General features: G+C 49.9%; 1 protein-coding gene across 2 annotated transcripts in view; it reads right to left on the minus strand.

Annotated features, from left to right (window-relative positions):
* Positions 1 to 22,551, minus strand: part of ASTN2 (astrotactin 2) — a 301,533-nt gene that overhangs the window by 70,362 nt on the left and 208,620 nt on the right. For both annotated transcript variants that reach the window (XM_044439906.1, XM_044439905.1), the window contains one exon: positions 17,797 to 18,062. In XM_044439906.1, coding sequence (XP_044295841.1) covers positions 17,797 to 18,062 — 266 coding nt within the window. The remainder of the gene's footprint in view (positions 1 to 17,796; positions 18,063 to 22,551) is intronic.

Here is a 22,551-nt window from a genome sequence, read left to right on the forward strand (position 1 = left end):
ACGCGCAAGGAGACAGACTTATACCTGACCAGCTGGAACAGACATAAAATAGCCCGCCTGTGTTCTGGGGGGTGCAATGGCGTGTGTTCCACTGGGAGGGCGGGAATTCAGGAAAGATCTGTTCTAAAGATCTGGTGTTTGGCAGAGCTCGAAAACAGTCCCTGTGGCCACCAAGAGAGAACAGGGGAATTGGTGGTTGGGTCTGGAAGGGGAAGAGACTGCGTGACTTCAGTTGGTGCTGTGGGATGTCTTTTTTTTTATTATTTTCAAGGCCTCCTTGTCCGCCAGGAACTCACTGCGAGAAGAAGAGTAGCAGAGGAGGGAGGAAGCGTCAAGGAAAGCTTTCTCCTTGGTCTGTTGGATGGCTGCGGTTGTTTTTCTCAGAGCATTAAGATCGTTTCAGGGAAGGCTTCATAATGTGGCAGTGGACTGCACTGCTTGCCTGCCCCAGTGGAACTGGTGGGGTTTCCTCCAGAGAGGGCTGCTCAGGAGGAGCCTGGGAGGTGGCCCCGCTTTGGTGGTACGATTCAGTCAGGACAGGAATCCATCCAGGTAGCACTCTATCTTGGTTCTGAATTCAGCTCCTGCAGGTAGTTGGGTTCATGGCGCAGGGAAGGAGGCGGCACAGAATCACAGAATGGCAGAGTGGGAAGGAGACTTCAAGGCCATCGAGTCCTACCCCCTACTCATGCAGGACTCCAAGTCAAAGTCTCTCTGCCGGGGGGCTGTCCACCTGCCTTTGGAAGGGTACCTCCCACACCGCTGGCTGCTCCCCTCTGGCCCCAGACAGGTCATTTTCTGGTCTTATCCTTGTCTCACTGCAGGGGACAGGTAGGTAGGGCTGCTGGTGCTGGAGCGAGATGCCATGGGGGACCTGAAGTAGGACAGGACGGTTGCTGGGAAGGGAAGGATGGATCTGAAGAAGCGATGGCTGGTCTTACAGCAACGGATAGCAGCAGCTTCCCTTGGCGGTAGGGGCATCTGGAGAGGGAGAGGGAGAGGGAGGCGGATGGTGTGGCATGCAGAACAGTTTGCTGGATGAGGGGGATGATTCTGTCCTTCTAGAGGTGGTGGGACAAGGGGAAGCAACCTCTCTGGACGGTGGCTGGGCCCCTTCCATGGGGTGGAAATGCAGCTCCAGGGCTTGGAAGGGAGCAATCCCACTCTCCGCGTTGTAGTCAGCAGTGACATTCCTTTGACTGGGGAGGAGACTGTGACCTTCCTGTGATTGTCATAGGAGAGCACGGTTCTGGGGGCCTCCTTGGAATGCCAGTTCTGCACGATGACCGCCTGGAACTTCTTGAGGGTGTGCAGCTTATCCTTAAACTGCTCTGGGCAAGAAGTTCCCTTTTCTGCTCCTCCAAAAACCAAGGAAAGAGATGGCTGGGGCAGGTGGACCCCAAGTGTCCCTTGGCCTTTGGGCTGGCCCATAGGTCAATGAATGTGTCCAGGCCAGAAGGATAAGCTGGTGCCTTGTGGGGCTGCACTGCCTGCCCCTCTGCAGCCGGTGGGGCCTCCTCCAGGGAGGGCTGCTGAGAAGGAGCCTGGGTGCTGGCCCTGCTTTGGGAGAAGAGACTGGATCTTGGGCACCAATGCCAGCATCCTCCGCAGCATCCATCTGGCCTTGGAGGGTAGGTGCCAGTGCTAAGGATGGAGCACGGCATGTCCTGCTGTGAAGAGCTTTCCAGAGGCAGCCCTGTCTGCAGCTCCCTGGGATTGTTTTAGGCCAACAAGGAGGGCAGCTCAGATAACACCATCTGTGAGAACTGCAGTGAACCGATAGGAGTGGAGAATGTGGCCAGTTCCAAGGTCACAGTTCTGAGCCACACAGAATGCTTCTCTACTGCTGGAAAGGACTGACAGATGAACACCTGGAGGAAAGCGGAGAAGGCGGAGGGGAATGGGAAGGGATAGTAGCCTGTGGGAACAAGACAGGCAGTGACACATCTGTTGCTAGGCAGAACTGGATAGTAGAGGCTGGTTGGCTGGAGTGAATCCTAAAGTTGCCACTCTTTCCAAGGGACTCTGTGGCAGTTGCATTCCTCAACCATGGAAACCGTGCTTCCAGGAACAGACATCCTGATAAACCATTGCAGTATAGAGGAACCATAGAAGAAACAGTTGCTTCTTACTGTGGTTTTGGAAGACCAAACACACCACCCTGAAACTCCAACAAGTGGGTTTGGACGACTTGACAGGCAAACCACAAGGAAAACCACTGCGGCTTGTTGTGTTGTAAAACTCAGCCATTCTAGTTTTTATCTGAACGAGCAGGATATGATGAGTAAACCAAAGCGTGCAAAAGGACATGCGATGAATGCAAAGATTCCAGATGATGGGCAGAACCACTTCAGGGTTCTTGCTGGCCACGCTCCTGGCCTAGAAAGTAATCCAATCAAGCCCAATTTCTTTTGTTTCTTACGGTAAGCCAAATGCTGTGTGCCTCCACTTTAATTAAATCCTGAGGTTGCGATCTGCCTTGTCTCAACCTTTAAACAAACAAGGTTACCACTAGATACATCCTTCAATTCTCCTCATTAGGGGGAGTTCGTCTACCTGTCTTAACAGGGTTACACGAAGACGCAAGAGGACTCCGCTTCTCTTCCCATGCCTACAGGCTCAATTCAATTCACTGACATTTGTTTATGCAGGGGCAACTGACGGACATCAAACCTGAGCAGGACAGGCGGGATTTGGGAGAGGAGAGGGTCAATGAGTGGGTGGGCAGGTCTCAATGGAGCTGCGTTTTGTTTGCTTTTCAGCAGAACGGAGAGCAAATACAAGGGGTTGAGAAGTCAAGGCAAGGCGGAGTGGAACCAAACAGGGGAGCAAATATGTGGATTGCCTTCAAATGATATTTTTTCTTGAGTTCAAAGCAGGGCTCCTCCGTCTCAGCAGGTCAATGTTATTCTTAGAAGACATTCCCATAACTGTTGATGACATCCTATTCCCTGTGAGCCCTTGCAGTTGACCTCCTGACCTCAGCTGTCATCTTCAGGGCAACCTTCTTCACCTCCCCATTCCACAAGGAAAAGGAGAAGGTGGATCCCTCGGCCCTCTGAGCAGGGCCTGCTACAAAGAGCAGCAAAATGAAGTGGAGATGTGAAAGATACAGCGTTACAGCACGGGAGCTGCAGAGGTCTTCAAGGTTCTGGAAGACAGTGTGGTCTTCACATGTGCGACAGAAAGCAGACTGCATCTCGAGGACTATGTCCAGGTTTCGATGCCGCCACTGAGGAATGGCCTGGAAAACCTCAACTGGAAACAGAGTAGCGAGGTTGACAAAGGGAGGCATCGGGCAAACTGCATGATGGAAGTTTCAATGAAGCAAGGACACTCACCACTGGGACTGTGGAGCTGACAAGAACATGGTGGTCCCGCATGCCATGTGCAGAAGCATTCTGATTGCCCACCCTGTGGCCAGAGGAGGTGAGGGGGTTACCCTGGCCCTGCCTGTCACCGAAACACGTCTTCTAGCTGAGACCCAAAGATGGCCAAACTGAAGGGAAGTGGCCGGAGGGCTACAGGCCATTGATGATCTGTGTGTGAGGGATTGCCTGTTGGTTGGAGGCCAGCTAAGGAGTCACTCGGCTGAAAGGCAGGTCTTGTGCCTTCAACGAAAAAGTGTAAACTCCTCTGGCCAATCTCTGTATATTTGATCAGCAGCTCTCTCTGCTCTGACTTGTGTTGCTTCATCTTGTTTTCTTTTCTAATGCTGTTGATCGATACTGATATTGCTTCTTCTGGCCTGCTGTCTTAGACACCTCAGGTGGCCCACTGATGCTATCAGTGCATTCGATGCACTCATTAACCCCTTGCAGGGTTTTTATTTTTTCCCAAGAAAAAGGTACCCAGATCTGTTCATTGTACACATTTTTCTACAAGAAAAAGTTTCACCTTTTATAGGGCTATGAGAGCATCACATTGGATTTACTAGCTTTTCCAAGAAAGAAGGGAAGAAAGAAAGAGTGAGATAGGAGAGAGAGTGGGGAGAAGAATGAAAAGGAAGATCAAATAAAAGATGGGTTGACTCCATCAAGGAAGCCATAGCCTTGAATTTAGCCAAGCAGGGTAGGACTTTTTGGAGAACTTCCATTCATAGGATTGCCATAAGTCAGAGACAACTTGATGGCACAGAACATTGTTCAATAGCAACAGACTGCTAAAGCCAAACAGGTTTATTTGAGATATTTTATATGCTTAGTAGCTGGAGAAATGCTGTCAATTGCACAAATGAAATTGACCCTCACATTTTTAGTGATGTAAGTTTCTATGCATTTTATATGTATTTAAGCTTCCTCAGGGTCCTTTTTAACTCACTGTTTGTCACACTTTCCCCAGAATAGTATTCCTCCAAATTCTCTCTGCAGTGCTCTCTCTCTCTATCGCTCTTCCCTCTTCTTTCTGCTCTCTCAGAACTGACCCTTCGACAGGTTCGGACTTGAGGCATTCCATTTGGAGAAACTGCAAGAATACTGAGATGATCTGCGTGGGATTACAGAAATAATCTGCACAGGATTACAGAAATAATCTGCACAGGATTACAGAAATAATTTAAATGAGAAGCTAACCAAGTGTGAATTAATGGGACCAAAGTGCCCATATCCAGGAATGGCCATCACTACAAGGAAGCCTGAGAAAATTCAAGACCAACTGAAGAGTGCAGGGCAGGGAGGGTGCTCTCTGCCTCTCTCTCTCACACACACTCATTGCTGGGATCCTGTGAAAAATAACCTTTGGATACTAACACTTCTAGGGTTGCTTTCTCTGCTATTCCCAGGAGATTCCTTTGACATACATGTTATAGCTGTGGAAAAGAATTAATTCATGGAATTAATGTCACATGCAGGTTGATACTTGGACTGTGACCCAGAAAGGTGCTGAAGAACAATAGCCCAGCTTCCCATGGGATTCCTCCTGCTTGTCTTGGCTCCACACTCCTGGCCCTGAGTTCTTTAACATGGGCAGAAGTCAGTCTTCCATCTACTGGAGCTCTTTGGCTTCCACAGCTGCTCTTTTAACAGAAGTACATCTGATCTGAGTTCTGTTCTGTGACTCAGTTCCTCTATTTAATTTACGGCCTCCAGTGCCAAAGGGAGATTTGCAAGACTCGAAACTGGCTCAGAATGGCTGTTTTCTGGATGAAGAGTCATAACATGAGATGGATGGCATTATGAATCACCCAGAACGGCATCTAATTCGCTCTTAAAGGTGTAAAACCCGTGTGTGCCCACCCAGGCTGGATTGATGGCTCAGCCCCCCCTTCACCACATACCATATTTCCTTGTATTGACACAATCCAGATAGAGGAGGCCACACCTCCACACGGAGTTACTCATTAAGTATATTTATAAACCGAGAGCGCAAACCAGGAAATGGCCACTCCCGTTTCCCTAATGCAAATCCAACCACATCAAAAGGTTCTTCTTGTCAGACCAAGAGAAATGCTGGTGCTTCATCTGAGGAAAAAATCAGCCTGAAACGGCATTTCTTGCAGCCTGCTTTTAAAGGGGCTTGCGTGGCTGGTGGTGGGTGATGGAATGTGTGGGACTTGCTTAAACATAAAAGCAAGTTTAGTTAATTCTAAACTAATCCCGTTACAGAATTATCATTGTAGAACACCACCATGTCAGCCATTGTCACTTCATTATAAACCGCCCAGGGAGCATCAGCTATGGGCAGTAGTAAAATAAAATTAATTAATATAAGCCCTCGTGCCCCTTGAGATCTGTCGGAGGTCCTTCTTTGGGAGCCCTCCTTGAAAGAGATCAGGAGTGTAGCTACCCGGAGGAGGGCCTTCTCTGTGGTGGCACCCCGACTGTGGAATACCCTCCCCGGAGAGGTTTGCCTGGTGCCAAGACTTCTTCCCTGCTGAAAACATTCCCTGGTGCCAAGGCTCCAGGTGAAAACCTTTTAATTCTCCCATTCTTTTAAGGTCTAATCGGTTTTAATGTGCTTTATACTGCATGTTGTGCTATTTTAAGTTCTCCTTGTCATTTGTTGTAAACCATCCCGAGACACTTGTATAGGGAGAGTTTATAAAAGTTTTAAACAAATAAAATAAATAACGATAACACCGATAATAATATCTTGTTTGTGATTGCAGATCACCTCCTGCTGTCGCCACATCGTCAAGAGAGGGACCGAGCAACTCTTTCCAGCCTACCTGCACTGCATGGAAAGATGCTGAATTTTTTCAAGCCCTCCTTCTTAAAAGGAATTCTATCATTTTAACAGTTTGCAAGCCACTCAGCAATTTAATAAGTGGAATAAATAAATAAGAGTAAAACATTCAGACCACATGTTTAAGCAAGCGAACATGATTCCTACTTCCTGGATCGGAGTCTGAATGCCATTGTCCTTTCATATTCTGCTTTGGCAAGCTGCAGCATAGTACCAGAGTCAGGAAAGAGATCGACACAGGCATTGTAGGTAAACTGTGCACACCTGTATGTCCTTTAGAACAAGCTGTCCACTTCCAAATGGGTTACAGCTATCAGCCTTCTGACTGCCCTGGACAATTGTAATAAAAGGATGCCCTATGGGGAGGGTGATCCATTTGCCACACCTTAGATATCCTTTTACCGGATCACGTCTAGGCACTCCGAGGGAAGCTTCCAGCCCTTTCAGCAACCAACCTGTAAATTTGGGAAGGGCTGCAGTGCAACTTCGAAAAGAATTAAATGAGATGTGGTGGTCGATGTGGATTTAGTAGATATATGACTGCAGCCAAGAAATTAAAAGTCGCTTGCTCCTTGGGAGGAAAGCTATGGCAAATCTAGACAGCATACTAAGAAGCAGAGACATCACCCTGCCGACAAAAGTGCGTATAGTCAAGGCGATGGTTTTCCCAGTGGCAATGTATGGCTGTGAAAACTGGACCATAAGGAAGGCTGAGTGCCGAAGAATTGAGGCCTTTGGATTGTGGTGCTGGAGGAGACTTCTGCGAGTCCCTTGGACTGCAAGGCGATCAAACCAGTCAGCCTTAGAGGAGATCAACCCTGACTGCCCTTTAGAAGGCCAGATACTGAAGATGGTATGAACTTAAGTCGACTCCAGGAGTCCACTTAAGTTCTAGGAGTCTGGGGCAGTTAGTGTGAGCTTAGGTGGACTCTGGAGGCTGGTGAAGGACAGGAAGGCCTGGAGGACTGTTGCCCATGGGGTCGCGATGGGTTGGACGCGACTTCCCAACTAACAATAACAACGAGGAATATATAGTGTAATATGTATTATATTCTCCCTCTCTCTCCCCCTTTGGATGAAGAGCACGTGACTGGCTAGAGGTGACCCAGTGAGTTTCAGGGCTGTGTGGGGAGCAGAACCTGGTTCTCACTGGACTCTTGAACCCCGAGGCCACACAGGTGCAATAAAGCACATTGCAATATCCATCAAGCTCAGATTTAACGGCGATGCAATGGTCTCAGTCACCCTTGTGTGCAAACCCGCATTTTCGAGGAGGAGGGAAAGTGGCGTTTTACAGCATTTGAAACCCCGAGGATGAAAAACAAAGCGAGCTGCCTGGGAGAGCCGAGGCTTTCCAGGATCATGAGGTTTTGCATCTGTAAAGCAAAAGCTTCCAGGTCCACAACAAACAATGATGCAGTTTCTCTACTGTTGCTGGCAGGTGACCTCATCTTTCTAGCATTCACACCCTCCTCTCCTCCAGCTGCTGGACCTCTGGGAGCAATATCTCCTGCAGTTCATCCCATCGAGGGACTTCATCAGCTTTGCGGAAAAGGTCACGATGTTGGAACCGGCCCAAGGTGGGCAGCTTGTTCTGGGTTTTGCTCTTGCAGAGAGAGGCCAGCGAACAGAAGAAAGGAATCGAAAACACTGGCAAACATCTACTGTCATTGCTGCCGAACAAGTCCATTTAGAGCTCTCACCTCTGCCCGAGCTGCTTGATTCTAGCATAACAAGGGAAAGGCTTACGCGTTCCTCTGTTTTAATTCAATTGTGCTTTCTTTGGTTTTATTTTTGCTAGCACTTTGGCAAACACCTTCTGTTTTCATGTCTTTAAATCCAATGTTGTTTTGTTTGGTTTTAGTGTCTTTCTTCTCTTCTGCAGCATTATTTTAAAACGTTGTTGTGAGACACGTTGTGCAGCCTTGCCATAAAAGGAGGGGTGGAAATAATGGAATTAAATAGAGGCGAGCGTAAGATCCCTCCAGCTCCGCACGGAGCTGTGCTTTCCCCTTGCATTTGCTCCTGCCTTTGAATCCACGGCAAATGTTGCACCCCGCATCCTCTACTTCCAACAGTGTATCTAATCTACCTTCATTCCAAACTGTCCTGCCTGTTCAACATTCACCGAGTGCATTAGAACAAACACACCCAGACAAACGGGACTATTAAGAACCGTGTGATTGCCACAAAAGCCAGCCAATCGGAACTCTGCTCAACCAGAAAATAAACCAACAGTAACAGGCAACTGGGTGGCTTCCAGATGTTCGGAAAATTGGACTCCTAGGAGCCCTGACCTTTAGTCATGTGGGCTGGGGCTGATGGGAGTTGTAGTCAAAAACACAGAGGTTGCAAGCAACCCACATCTGCTCTATGAGATGGATTCTCTTAGGATGGAGGGAGGGGGGAATGTGGGGTAAGCAGGCTAACTACTCAAGGTAAGAACATCTGTATTCAAGGTATGAACATCTGCCACCTAAAATGTCCTATGATAGCCAGGAGTCCTTTTTCAACCAGTGAGAAAGGGGGTGAGAGACGAAGGTGGTCTAGTAAGTTTAGCAACTGCCCTAGTGATTCTGAAATATCCTTGCTCATGTTTATTCAGCCACCAGGGAGGGGAAAGATATCGCCAAGGAATGTTTAAAGAATCAGGAGCATAGTGAAAGGTTCTCTCCAGCTGACCTCCAGGTGCCCACACATCTCCAAGTCAGCAAATGGTTCTGCTCTTTCCTCCCCTTCACGTCCTTCCTAGTTCCTGGCCCTGAAGCTTGCTTTACGGAGTGGGTGGGGGGAAAATCATACAGCTGGTGAAGGTTAAGATCAATACACATCTGTCTTTCAGGGGGCTTTGCATTTCCACAATGTGGACACACACATCGTCTCTCTCTCTCTCTCTCTCTCTCTCTCTCTCTCTCTCTCTCTCTCTGCAACGAGACTTGTATGCAAGATTCAACCTCTATTTCAAGTTGAACTTCAGGCTGGAGTTATTGCCAATGGAGTCATGGTTAACAGGAGAGAGGCAGGTAAATTGCAAGCCACTGGTTCTCCTTGGCCTTTCAGCCATTCTTGATACCACCACCCATGGTAGTCTTCTGGATAGGCTACCTAGGTGGGGAACGGGAGGTCAAATGTTGCTACGTAGGACATCAGACGTCAAAAACGGGCACCGGGAGACTGCAGCTCAGCTCTCTAGCATTTATACCATCATGTGCCCGCTGCCTCTGAGCAACTGGGGCATGAGGCCACCTTGAGCTTTGGAGTGAGGAGTCCTCAACATGAGACATGAAGATTATGGAGATAAGTCCTCTCCTCTCTCTCTCTGTTCCCACCAGTGCAAAGGTAGCAGGCCATCAGTGCTTGCATGACGGCGCTCGCAGGTCTGCAAATCGAGCCATTCATGGCAGTTACCTTCTTTCTGCACTTTTCCTTAGAAACACCAAAGTAGAAGACCGGTTGCCAACAAACCTGACTTCTGAAGGTGGCCTCTAGGAGGGACCATCAGCCTTGGAACAAGAAATGCCACAGTTTTCTAGAAATACGATAAATGATAAACCACTTTATGGGGCTGCAAAGGGCTTCTTTAGGAGGCACTAGCCAGTGTGTGAAGGTATTAAGGACAGAATAGGATACTTGCTGGGCCAGGCTGGAAGTCTAGCTTGGTCCAGCATCCTTCTTTCCCTGCAGAGGACAACTAGGTACCTCTGGAAAAGCACAAGCTGCACGTCGAGGGGGCTGCCACAAGCCGTTGTCGCCTTTCCAAAGCAGCTGGGATCCAGAAGCACATTGCCTGTGAAACGAGAGGTTGCATAGACGCAGTGATGATAGACGGACTGCAGGGGAGCCACCAGAGTTCATCGGTTTTAGAAGGCCTGGAGTTCCAGTGGCCTTTAGTGCCCTTTCTCCTATAGAAGAAGGAAGTTCAGAAACAAGGTGCAGCCCAGCAACAACACATGGGAGCGGGGGAGAAGTAGGGCATCCGAATCTGTTGGGTGCTTTCCAGTGCTCACCACGATTTCACTCTTGGACAAAGTTGAAGCCAAGTCCAGAACAACAGGGGCGTTAACCTAGTGGACGAGTAGAAAATCAAGGATCTTGCAGGCGGAAAGACAGGCGCAAAGCTCTTCACCAGGCTAAGCAAATGAAGCCTGGAGACAGAAACCGTGGCAGTGGATGCGTTCTTTGGCTAGCTCCATGTTCATGATAAAGCTCCCCGTTTCCAGCCAAGCAATGCTCCAAGCAATCGGACGGGCCCCAGGCCTGCTGCTGCAACATCCCAGCTTCTAAACCCCTCTTTGCTTGCTAGCATGATTCTCTGGTTCTTCCTGCAAGCTGCAGTCTGCACCTTCAAGCTCGCTCTCAAAGAGGGGCAGAGCCAACCGCTAGGAGGCAAAAGGGGACGTGCCTCACCATCTCGGCCTCAACGGGCTGCTTTCCATGGGGCAAAATGCCGCTGCCTGCTCTCTTTCCCCAACAAGAAGGGGGGACTTGCTTTCTGCACCAGCCCTCCTGTTCACAGGGAGGCTGGAGCGAAGCAGTGAGAAGAAGGCTGGATCCTTGCCTCGCACTGGGAGTCAGGAGACGTGACTCATGCTTTTTCTTTCCACAGTAGTGACTGAGATGGCCCACTGGGGGCCCCTGGATGCCTGTTACGAATTACCCTTGATTGACTGTGGAACCTCTCTCGGCCAGGAAAGGAGGGATTGCTACGAAGGGCGGAAGAGATGCAGAAAAGGCGGGAAGTAGGGAAGTAAAAAGACCCAGGGGAAAAGGCACTAAAATGGGCGGGGTGCGTGTGGTTTATTTCAGATGAGAGAGAAGGAGATGTGCGAGAGGAACCTGGAACAGAGGGGTGGCAATGGGGAAGGGCAAGCTTCCCAGGCAAAAGATTCACAGAGGAAGAGGTCCTGCACTGCATCCTGCGCTGTGGTCTGTTTCACCCAGGATGGCCTGCCCTGAGTAGGGGCCGCCTTCCAAGATCCTCTGCTGTATGACCTGCTCCCTGGTCCTTTGAAGTAAAGCTGGAAGTGGGCAATGCGAGGGAATTCCCTGCACAAAGCATGCATCCTGCCCATCAGCAATGCCCCTTTCCTGAAATGCAAGTGGAAAAATCCCCGTTCTCCTGATCCGAAATCAACAGTCGTCTACTGCATCAGGTCTCTCCAGCTTTGTATGGGTTTACCATGAGTAACTACAGTGCGGGGTGAAGTGGTGATGAGAGCATTGGAACGAAGACCTAGGAGTTCCAGGTTCTAGTGCCCACTCGGCCATGGAGCTTCCCGGGGGACTTTGGGTCAGCTACAGGCTCTTAGCCCAACCGATCTCACAGGGTTCTTGCAAGGATGAAATGGAGAGACACAAGTGGGCTTAGGATCCTTACAAGAGGAAAAGAAGGTGGGATATAAATGCAATGGAAGGAGGAGGAAGAGGAGACAGTCCTTTAACTGGAGATGCCATGGATGTAACCCACATACGAAAGGTACATTCTGTCCCTGAACTTTGGTTGGATTCCTTGGAAATGGGACCTGAATTCTCGTGGAAATGCTCTCCTATGATAAGCAGAGTTCCAATCAGATTCCCCGACTGACCCATGGAGGTCTTCTTTTCCATGTCTCAGTGGCACATAGGCCTTGTTTCACCATTTGGTTGACTCTGTCTCAAGAAACCCTCTCTCCGTGTCCGATCAGTTCACGCAAACAGCTTCATTTATCAACAGCCGGGTAATTCCTGTGGTCTTTAAAAAACAAGGGAGGGTGTATTGGGGGAATGGAGTGGGATCCAGGGTCTTCTGGACAAGGCTTTTATGGCACAATAACAGCCTCATTTAAAGGACTTTATAGGGTTTTGCAGATGGCATCATCCACCCATCACTTTCCCGTGCTTTCCCACCCCTTCTTCCATTGTTTGTCCTACTGCTGATGATCTTTAAGAACAATGCTGGAATAGCTGCACAGGACTTTCTCACTGATAGTGCTGGGGCACCCATGTTTTATTTCTATTTTGAACGGGGAAAAGATTGATAGTAAGCGGATCAAGATCCTCATCCAGCAATGGAGCTGGATCCACAGTATACCGATTTTAGGATGACTTTCTTGGGTGCTCTCAAGCTACCACTGGGCTCCTTGCTCCAAGACCATGGGGCGGGATAGATCCTGAGCAGACCTATGTTGCATGGCTGCGCAGGTCAGCGGCACCCATGTTTGCATGAACCAACCAGAAGCAGCCTGCCTGGCACAAAACTTCTCATGGCTCAACCTGCTCCGAAGAAGAGACAAAAGTCTGGAGAAGAAATGGGTGAGAGGAGCAAAACCAGGCATCACCTAACGGATAACCAGAAGTTCAGTTTGTCCTGCTTTAGGGGCTGGGGGATAGGAACTCTAGGAAGACATCTCCTCCGGGCAGCTCCGGTTTTTGTTGTCGCCTTGAACAGAAGAGCCACAAGGAGCTTTCTCTTTGCAGACTTGTCTGGTGCAGGATCAGGCTATAACGTTCCGATCGGAGACCAAGAATGCCTTGTTGGAAAGGGAAGAAAGGTCTCCTTTTTCCATCAGCAGGACAGTAGGCATGAACTGAAAGCAACTATTAAAACAAGCGTGCTTTTCTGACACGGATGGAGGCTGCCCTGCGTGAGAGTCCGCTTGCCTGCGTGTTTGACAGGTGCAGGATGGAGAAGATGACCACATTCATCAAAGTCTCCAAAACAGGAGCACTGCTCTTCTTTGGCCCCAGGCATCAGTGAAACACAGGAATTCAAGGACGGGGTTCCAGCTGCACAAGCCACAGTCGCTCTTCCTCGAGGGAGGGCACGGATGCTGAAAGCACATGCGCTTTCATGCTCAGACCCAAGGCAGTCTGGGAGGCAGGCATGGCTGTGGGGTGAGGGACTGAGCCCGGGCTGGGCCAGAAAGCTCCCCAAGGATGCTCCAAAAGAAAGCAGTGGAAGCATGACTTAACTGCAGCACCAGAACCGGAGAGAGGACTCCCGAGAGCTTGGGCTTCCGTCATGAGCCCGGACAGTGTTCTCTTTGGCACGTGGCCCTTCCCTTTTCCCCAGGACTTCTTCCATCCCTTTTCTTACCAGAAGAGTAAAAGCCACTAAGGGGGGAGGGCAGAGCAAGTGGAATACCTGCCCTGTCCTTTTCCAGGGGCAGGGCCAGGAGCTCTTTGTGGGCTGCTGTCCTTGCTCTAGTGACAGGGACCAGGAAGGAAGCAGCCAACACTGATGGAAGGGGAGATGTGAGGCAGGAGCCCCCGCTAGAGGAGGATAAACCATCGGCTCACCGGCTTCCTTGCAGAAGCCTTTCCCCATGATGTCCCCGGAGGGGGCCACCTGTCCGCCAGAAAGATGGAATAATACTGCACGTTTCTCAGGTGAGGCTCACGGAATACTGAGGCGTTCCATGGTTTCCTGCTCACGGGTCTTTTGGAAAGAAGATGATGGCAAAAAAGACGAAGGGGGGAAGAGAGAGGGGGAGGGAGGGAGGGCGGGGGGAGAAGTGGTGGGGATTTTCCATTCCCACATACGGTCTTCTGCATGCATCTCTCTGCAGGAACCGTTCCAAAAGCACTCTGGAAAACATGAGGTCAGCAGAGGCCGCAGCACCAACTGCTGTTTACCCATTGTCTGCTGGCAAGCCCCACTGCCCGACCCACGGAGGGGGCACATTCTACCCCGGGCGGGTCCTGCGGCTCTCTTGCCTTCGGCCGTGCAGCTCACATGCCCTGCCCGAGGGGAAGCCCTGCCCGCGGCTGCCCCACGACATGCCCCTCCGGCTGCAGGCTGCCTTCTGCCAAGGCCTGCTGTTTCTGCTCCCACCTCCTGCCATCCCTGCGGCTGGGCGGACGCAGGATGAGGTTGCGATGCTTCTGCAGGGACCCATCCGTCAGTGTCCGCTTAGTTTATTCTAGGAGCTGGCTTCCGGCACAAGGGCTGGGAACTGCTCGCTTTGGCTGCCCTGCCAGGGAAAGAAACATCACCCTCCGGCCAATTAATTTCAGGGGGTGCGAAAAGGGGATTGGGGCCACCAGTGTCCCAGGCCAGTCTTTCCCTTTCCCTTCCTTTCCCTTTCCCTTCCCTAAGATCACTCTTACAATTTCAGAGAAGCAGCTGCCATGGGACTTCGGGCATGGAGTCCCACCACTGATGTCTGAGGTGTTTTCTGATGGTGGAGATGGGACTCTGTGGTCCTCTTGTTGTCCTCTGGGCGCTTTCTAGGAACCATGAGGGACCCCTTCCCTTCCCTTCCCAGGAGGGGAGGGGAGGCGACACAGAGAGTGATCCTGCAAGAACACAGTACAAGTGCCCCTAAACATTTCTTTCAAATGCTCCTCCTGAGCCACGGATCTGCTTCAGTCCAGCAACAGGCAGGCAAACCTGTTGGGCTCTGAGCTGGGCCGGCCACCCCACCCATGTGCCTTCCCACTGTCACAGCCGTTAGCCAAAGCGCCACGGCCGATCCTGACTCCGCGAGGCACTTAGGACAGAGAACGTGGGGTTGCAAAGTGTGTAATTGCATCTTCAATTACTCCTCCAATAACAGTCATAACCCATCCCTATTTCTGCCTGCCTCCCTCAAGAACTCAGCCCCAGGCTCAGCTGCAAGTCAGGACAATGATGATGCACTCAGAAGGAAATACGTGGATGTCAATAGCGAGCGAGCGAGCGAGCGAGCAGGCAAGATGGAGGGCTGCTTGCGGTCCATAGTGTGGGTTGCTCCTGGTAGCATGCAACCGCCTTTCCAACACTCCGGGAGTTAAGTGTCGGCACGGAGCAAAAGTCTACATCCCGCACCCGCAATCTGGCCAGCCGCTTCGCGACTCTTTCCTTAGCCACCATGGCCCACCCATTGCTTTTATTTACCCTTCTGATTCAGCACTTCCCTTACAAATAAATCAAACTTCCAGATGGCTGGAAAACCTGGATCCTGGCTGCAAAGAGATGTGAACGTGCAGGGAAGTGGTTCAAACCCAGCTAGCTAATTGCATGAGAGAGCACACCGGAAGAACCTCTAGCTATTTGCTCAGGAATAGTGTCTCAAAGAGGATTCAGAACTTTTACTGTGCTCGCTCAGGTCAATGTTCAAGCCCTAGAAATATGGAGGGCGTTGGGGGATGCAGATCTGAAGCAGCAAATTGGTCCAGCACGTACGGGCAAATCAGACCATCCTTTCTGGCTTATTTTTCAAACTATGTCCTCACAGGTGGCAGGCCAGAGCCTTTCAACCTTTGCCGCAGCAGAAGGATGCTCCTTCCCTGGTGTATGAGCTGAGCATCAGGATGGCCGAAGCCAGTTGTGAGTTAAGGTAGTCGAAAATGCAACACGGCAGATGGTCAGACCACATATTCTTTTTAAAACCAGGTTGGCCGTGGCCTTCGTGCCAGGGCTGTTTGTCTTTTGCTTTGACCTTCCAGGAATTGCGAAGCAGTGGCAAAACACGGCACGGGTGAGGGGATAGAAATATTAGTCGTGCAAATTAGACCTCCATGCACCAAGAAAGCACGATGCCCAGGTGTTCAAACTGCCTGGCCGCTCTGCCAATTCTGCTGTGCAAAAATGCAGACTCGTCAACCTGGAAGGAGCTGGAGAGGACCCTACATCCTCTCGGGACAGATCTGGGGCAGGAGCGAGGAGAGGAGAAGCTCAGTTCCGCGGGGATGGTGGCCATCCCTCCCCTGACCGGGACAGATTCCAGACCTGCAGCTCGCCCTATCCCACCCACAGCTGCTGCAAGCTGGCGCTTTTCAAGGGCCTTAATCGAGAGCAGGCTGCAGCATTAATAAGTGACTTTAACCAGGTCTGTCATTGTTGGATGAGGGAACGGGGCCCCCGGCCTGTGGGAGGGAGAGGCGATGCAGGAGATGGGGTGGGGGAGAAATAAATCTACATATAATTAACATTTAAGCTCTCTCGGTGTTTTGCAGCAAGGAGAGACGCCAAGAGACTAACCTCAAGAGGGGTCAAGGAGAAACTTTTCCTGAACCTGTTAGTGTAACACTGACCTCCAGTGGCCGGTCAGCCACATCCCAACTGTCTTTCCTTTTCAGTAATTTGTCCGCTCTTCGGAGGTGTTCCAGAAGAGGAATAAAGGGGGAAAGAGTTTGCAAATCAGCTAAAGGAGAGTTTGGGGCTGCCCAGCATCCCCAGTGGCTTCAGCTTCCCAGAATTCTGATGCAGTTTCAAGAAAGGCCCATGCTGAAGGGAATCAAAGTATAAAAGGTTATGGGGAAGAACTAGACAGGGATGGAAGACCTGTTTCCATTTCTGAAGCTTGCACAACTCTGGTTAACAAATGGATCGGGGTGGGGAACGCGTGTGCCTGAGACCAAGGAGAACTCTTGCTGGTGCAGAGAACAGAGAGCATGCTGGCTGGGGATGTGGGGCGATGTAGTGCAACATCTGGGGGGTGGCATGTTGGGGAATCTGAGCCAGATGGATACCCCAATAGGTATAAAACAGCATCTAAAAAGTCTCTATGGAGCTTCAAGCATGATGTTAGGATGCAAAGAGAAAAAGAAAGGAGAGGGAAACTATCAAAAATGCTTGGCAACCAGGTATGAAGGAATCAGGGGAGATGCTCTTGGGGGAAAGTGCAGTGAACGGGAAGTGGCTCAGGGTGTGGGTGTTCCACATGGACTTTGTGGTCCTCTAGCAGAGGACTGCTCCTGGAGGTTAAGGTTGCCAGAGCACAGGCCAGTAACCACTTTTCCCCCTTCCCAAGGTCACTCGTCCAACCTCAGAGAGGCCACCGGTTCTTTCTGAGCCAGCTGCGGGCAGAGGTGAGGAGGAAAATATGCGTGCATCTCCCCAGCTTTGAAGAGAGAGTCTTTTTCTCTGTTCTCAGGCTTGGAACTCCAAAGAATTATTTTGCACCATAGATGCCGCATGGAAACTCACTGAGTTGGACACTTCCTTTTTTACATTAAACAGTATATAGGTATTCTCACTGCCAAACAAACAGATAATTCCAAGCCATTTGGCAAAACACCATGCCAGAGCCCATCTTTTCCTAGGAAGTTCCAAGATGATGCCGTACCTGGGGCATTTGCAGAATGGAAAATCGGGGCCCCCAATCACCTCCTCTGCTCCAACCAGAGAAAGAGGTGCCCTCAACCTCTGAAGGAACTATAAATATGCATGAATGGGGCACTGTCTGGAAATAGTACCCATTGCTCCCTGCACTCCTTCTCAAACCCATGACAGCTGAACCAAATGGGGCCCATTCAGCTCAAGTTTTCACCTGTCTTGAAATGAAAACAGAGCCCCAGTTCACGGGGGCACCCTCAGTTTCTGCAGTATAAAATGGTACTCTGACACAGAGATGGCTTTCTGTTCAGAGCTGTTAATAACGCATGACATGCTTCTGACTGTCTCATGAGTAGAAAGGATGTCTTTAGAATTCTCCAAAATAATTAAAAACATTAATGGGGGAAAACACAGATGTGGTTGGGAGGCAGCCCTGCCGGGGAGCTGTGAGATCTGGTTGCTTTTAGAGCAGAGACAAACTTCTTTACATATTTTTAACCTTTGCGTTGCTCTGTGAGCTGGCCCGAGAACTGGGTTCGAGGCTGGCGCCGGCGCACTTAATTGCTTTTGCGAACATGTCTCTCCAGACTCACCTCCCGCGTCTCATTGTCTTGGATCAAGGTGTACAGTGGAACCACGTGGCTGATTTCTAGGAGCACCGGCGTGGGGCTGAGTTGCTCTTTCCCAGGGCGCCGGCACAGGTGGCAGGTAGACGGGCAGCGCCCCTTCTCCTCGCAGCGGATCTCCACACCCGAGATCAGCTGATCGTCTGACAGCATCTGGGCAGTCAGCAAGCCTGAGAGGTAGGTGATGAACGGCATGGATTTCAGCTCCTTCTTGTTGCCGAGTTCAGTTGTTTCTGGTTTGCGGGCAGAGCAGGGAAAGATAGGTAGGGAGGAGAGCAAAAGGAAAATTAAACCCCGATAAATACGTTCCGTGGTGTGGAGATGCCCCTTTCCAGCACGCCCCGTTCCACCCCCAAGACTCATCACGTGCTCAGTGCCCTCCAGGCTGTACCCCATCTCCAGCTTCATAGGAGCTTGTCTGGCAGAATGAATGCGGAGTAGACGGGGGTGTCGAGAAGCTGCTCTCGAGCTACCGTGGAAACAGTCGAGTTGTGTCAGACACCACAATGACTGTGTTGCAAGAACACACCTGGTCAAGAGCACCTTTTGGGTATTGGATGGGATAAAAATGTATTTAATTGATAAACAACTGTTGTCTCTCCATCAGGGACTTATCAGCAGCATGGAGTCTCTGCAGAAATCTGTTCCTTCTATATTGCACGGGGAGGGGTGTCATTTGTTCATTTCTGCCAAATCAAGGGCTCTTTATTATTTATTTATTAAAAGCGTTCTATCCCGTCCCCTACAAATATCTCGGGACGGCATACGTAGAATAAAGCAAGCCCTACAACATCTGACCATCAATATACTAAAACCCCAGTGAAAATCAATTAAACATTAAAATACCGGGAAAATAAAAAGGGTTTTGCCTGATGCCAAAAAGAATATAATGTCAGTGGCAGGCGAACCTCTCTGGGGAGCGTGTTCCACAGTCGGGGTGCCACTGCAGAGAAGGCCCTCCTCTGGGTACTCTCCCTCCTGATGTCCCTCAAGGAGGGCTCCTGGAGCAGGACCTCCGCCTCAGATCTCAAGGGGTGGGAAGGCACAGAGGGAAGCAGGCGCTCCATTTTAATGGGGGACACTGTTGTTGTCCTAGTCAACTACTGCAAACGCTTGGAAAATGGCTGTTTTGTTCAGGGACGCCAGCGAAAACAATGGTGGCAGACCAGCCAAGCATTGGTTCCAGCGAGCAGCCGCCGCTGGCCAGGAGAACCCTCCACAAATGCACGTGCGAAGCCTTACTAGCCAAAGGCTGCTGCTGCTATGTGGCAAGGTCACAGTTCAATGTCCGAATGCTCAAGATCTGATAGCGCCCGCCCACCTGTATTTCCGATCGTACGGCCAACAACCCTTGCAGGCACGATCAAGCCTTTGTGAATGGAATCCACAGACGGCCTTATTTTTCACGAAAAGCCCAAACTGAAGATTTCTGATTAAGTAACTCCATCTGAGACCAAGCCATGCCTTCCTCCAACTGGTTTCCTGACAGCCTGGGCCCTAAAATTGTGCCCTGACCTAGGATCTGTGTTTTGCAGCTCCATCTTTTCTACTCTTCAGGAAAATGTACTATATCCTCTCCTCAGACATCCTCCTCTTCCCACCAAAATGGGAAGAAGTTGCTTTTGGCAAGGGTTGCTTCGAATGACATTTCGGAAGTCATCTCGAGGCAAGATTTAGCAATCCAGCACTGGGGTTGCCAATTAGGGAACAAGACAACAATAAACACCAAGAGATTAATGGAAGTTTCATTCATCTCCAAAGGCTTGAGCCGGCTCCCCGGAGCCTCAAACACTCAGCCGGACTGATGGTGCAGGCCAACACACAATGGATCAAAGGTGGAAGATGGCACGGGTTCCAATAAGCCAATTTTTCCATGCAATTTGAGAAGGGCTGGTTATTAAGATGAATGAGGCAGGCCTATGAAGAAGACATCTCCACATGGCGAAGGAGAAATACAGATGCAGAAGAGGAGAGAGAAGTAGCACTGGACTGAGTTACCAAAGGGGATTCAACTCTGCTGAGATAGCTTTAAGCACCCAAAGGCACTTTAAAAAATGACAGAAATCAAGTTGTTCAGAAGATCAGGAGGAAACAAAGATACATCCTCCATCCTCCCACTGTAGCAGAACCGGGGGTTTTTCTTTAAAACACACAGACATTGATTCAGCAAACAAAACTCAAAGCAAACCTTGCTTTCCCCAGTGTCCAGACTGAAACCTGCATTGCAGGCAGCAAGATGAAGTGAGAACCGGGGCAGTGATGAGCTGAGGGAAAGACCAATGTGAGACGAGAGACTATCAAGAGGATTAGACCTGGGACACAGCATTAGGATACAGAAAACTGTGCTCCTTTCCATTGTGGGCTTATGGGTAGGCACCACAACCCAGTGTTCATACCAAAATTAAGCTTGGCCTGCGAGAGTCAGGGAATAAGTAACTTTCCAGTTACTCTCCACATCCAGGCACAGAAAATGGGCTCGGTGAGAGCTTGTGGCTGAATTCCCCCACCATCCCTTTTTAAGAGAACTCCTGCAGTGTACTTGGGGGAAATGGCTTATTTGCTGCCTGCAGGGGAAGGGCACCTGATGGTGGAACAGTCACATTGCTCCCCAAAATGGGTGAGACAGAGTTCATTTCTAGAGCTGATTTCTAAATCTGCTCCTACAGATTAGGAAGGCACAACAGATGGGCCACTGGAATGTCACAATAGGAACAGAAAGAGGCCTCTAGGAAAGAGCAAACCTCAAAGGGCGCAAGGGTTCCATATGCATGAAGCCTCAGGATCTAAACCTGCAACTTAGTTTCACTTGCGATTCGCTGGGTTGCCTTAAATCAGGATTCTATGGATTTCTGCTGCCCTCTAGTGGAGCTATGTGGTGACTGCTCCTGGTCAGGGGACTTGGGAGATGCTGGTGGCAAGAGAAGAGGCAGAAATAATTCCTTTGCAATCACATTGACCCCCAAGAAGGACTCATTCGTGCTTCCCAGAACCCCAGAGGCCTTTCAAAGCAAAGGTCCTCAACTGTTCAGGGTCGTGCGTCCTAAACAACAACCGGGACTTGCAACTCCTTGTTTTTGAGGAAATGTCTGAAAACAAGCTTTTGGAGTGTCCTTGACACATAAGAGGGTTAAAGGAAAGCTTTTTGTGGCTTTCCTTCTATGCTCAAGACAAATTAAGGCTGCAGACTGAGGTATAAAATGTGGGGTGAACCTGTGCAGAAATGGACACTAGTCATATGGCTGGAATATGTCACCTAAGTGTAACGGGGAAAGGATTGACGACACATGTAGGCTAAACGCCAGCTGACTCCCACCCTTCTTTCCAAAGCAGTGTTGTTTGTGTTTCTTTAAAGACAAACACAAACGTAACTAATGTAAACCATGTAATAACTGTGCAAGCAGTCCTGAAAAACAAAAACATGAACATGAGGGAAAGGAGGCAAGAAAAAACAAAAACTAAAAAACTAACAGACATCAAATGAGAACCAGCACAGGGTACTAGCTAGTCTGGGTTCCATCCTTCACACATTCAAAGCCACAGACCTTCCTTTATTGACTGAAGCATTTTCCAGAAGCACACTCAGAACGGATTTCTGAGCATGTTTGTTGACCCCAACTGAGTATTTACTTCTAGGAACTCTCCAAATGCTCCATCCTTCTGGGAGGAGCCTCCAGGAAAGGAGTATGCCTCGTCTCTGCACACTGATCCTCTAATTGGGCCGCCCTCCCCTGCTGAGATCACGTCATGAGTTGTACCTGCCTTGTCTGTCTCTGAGAAACGCCCCTGATCTGAGCCCCTGTGCAGTAACTGGTCATGTGCTGGAGCATCTGGAGAGCCTGGCCTTGAGATAAGCACCTCCGCTCTCCTGATCTCAATGACTGACACTGGTCCGTATCCGTGGCTCTGTTTCAGCTCTCTCTCCTCCTCCACAGAATCCCAAATACAGACCTTGAGAAAGCATGCCAAGTGCAAGTGCATCCGCTCGCTTTCCCCAACCTGGAACCCACCTATAACTCCCACCCTGTTTCTCGTAGTCCAAGTTTTCAGAAAAGAGTTTATATGCTGTTCTTTGGGATGTCGGGGATTGAAAATCGGACCTTTGGCATTCAAACCATCCAGCCTATCAATGCATTATGATCCCCCCCCAAAAAAATTTGGCCCTTAAATAAGTTAATCTGTTTTTTTTAAAGCTCCAGTTCTCCTGGGGAAAAGACCACAGTGCGTAAGTTAGTTCAGCTTTTACTGAACAGTTTTACAGCTTCCAAGCCCCCATCAAAATTTGCAGAGTGGCCTGATGGAAAATGTCTTCCTTGCAGATATTTGCAAGATGGGTCTCAGATCGGTTGGGAATGGCAGGCTGAGAACTAGTGGGAAGCACAGATGACTTTCTCACGGGCTTCTCAGGCTGGCCAGGACACAAATGTCCACAGTGACCGCTGGATACTCTTGACCTGGTTTCTACCACCAGTTTGGCAATGTCTTCACACACGTCTCAGCTCTCGCCTCTTCCTGACTTCACCTTTGCCTCTAGCCCTGCTGCACCTTGCTGAGTTCTCCTCCTGCCTCCATCACTTCTGGTCCAGGTGTCCCAGTCAAGGATTCCTTCTGCTAATGCCTTGGAGATGACGTGCTCTTTGCTACCATTATACTGCATTGGTCTGTCAACCCACAATCCACAATTTAAGGAGCTGTGATTGGTGGGGTCTTATGCAAGAACAGAAT

Source organism: Varanus komodoensis, unplaced genomic scaffold, assembly GCF_004798865.1.
Source record: "Varanus komodoensis strain SLA01 unplaced genomic scaffold, ASM479886v1 scaffold36, whole genome shotgun sequence".
Classification (NCBI taxonomy): Eukaryota; Metazoa; Chordata; class Lepidosauria; order Squamata; family Varanidae; genus Varanus; species Varanus komodoensis.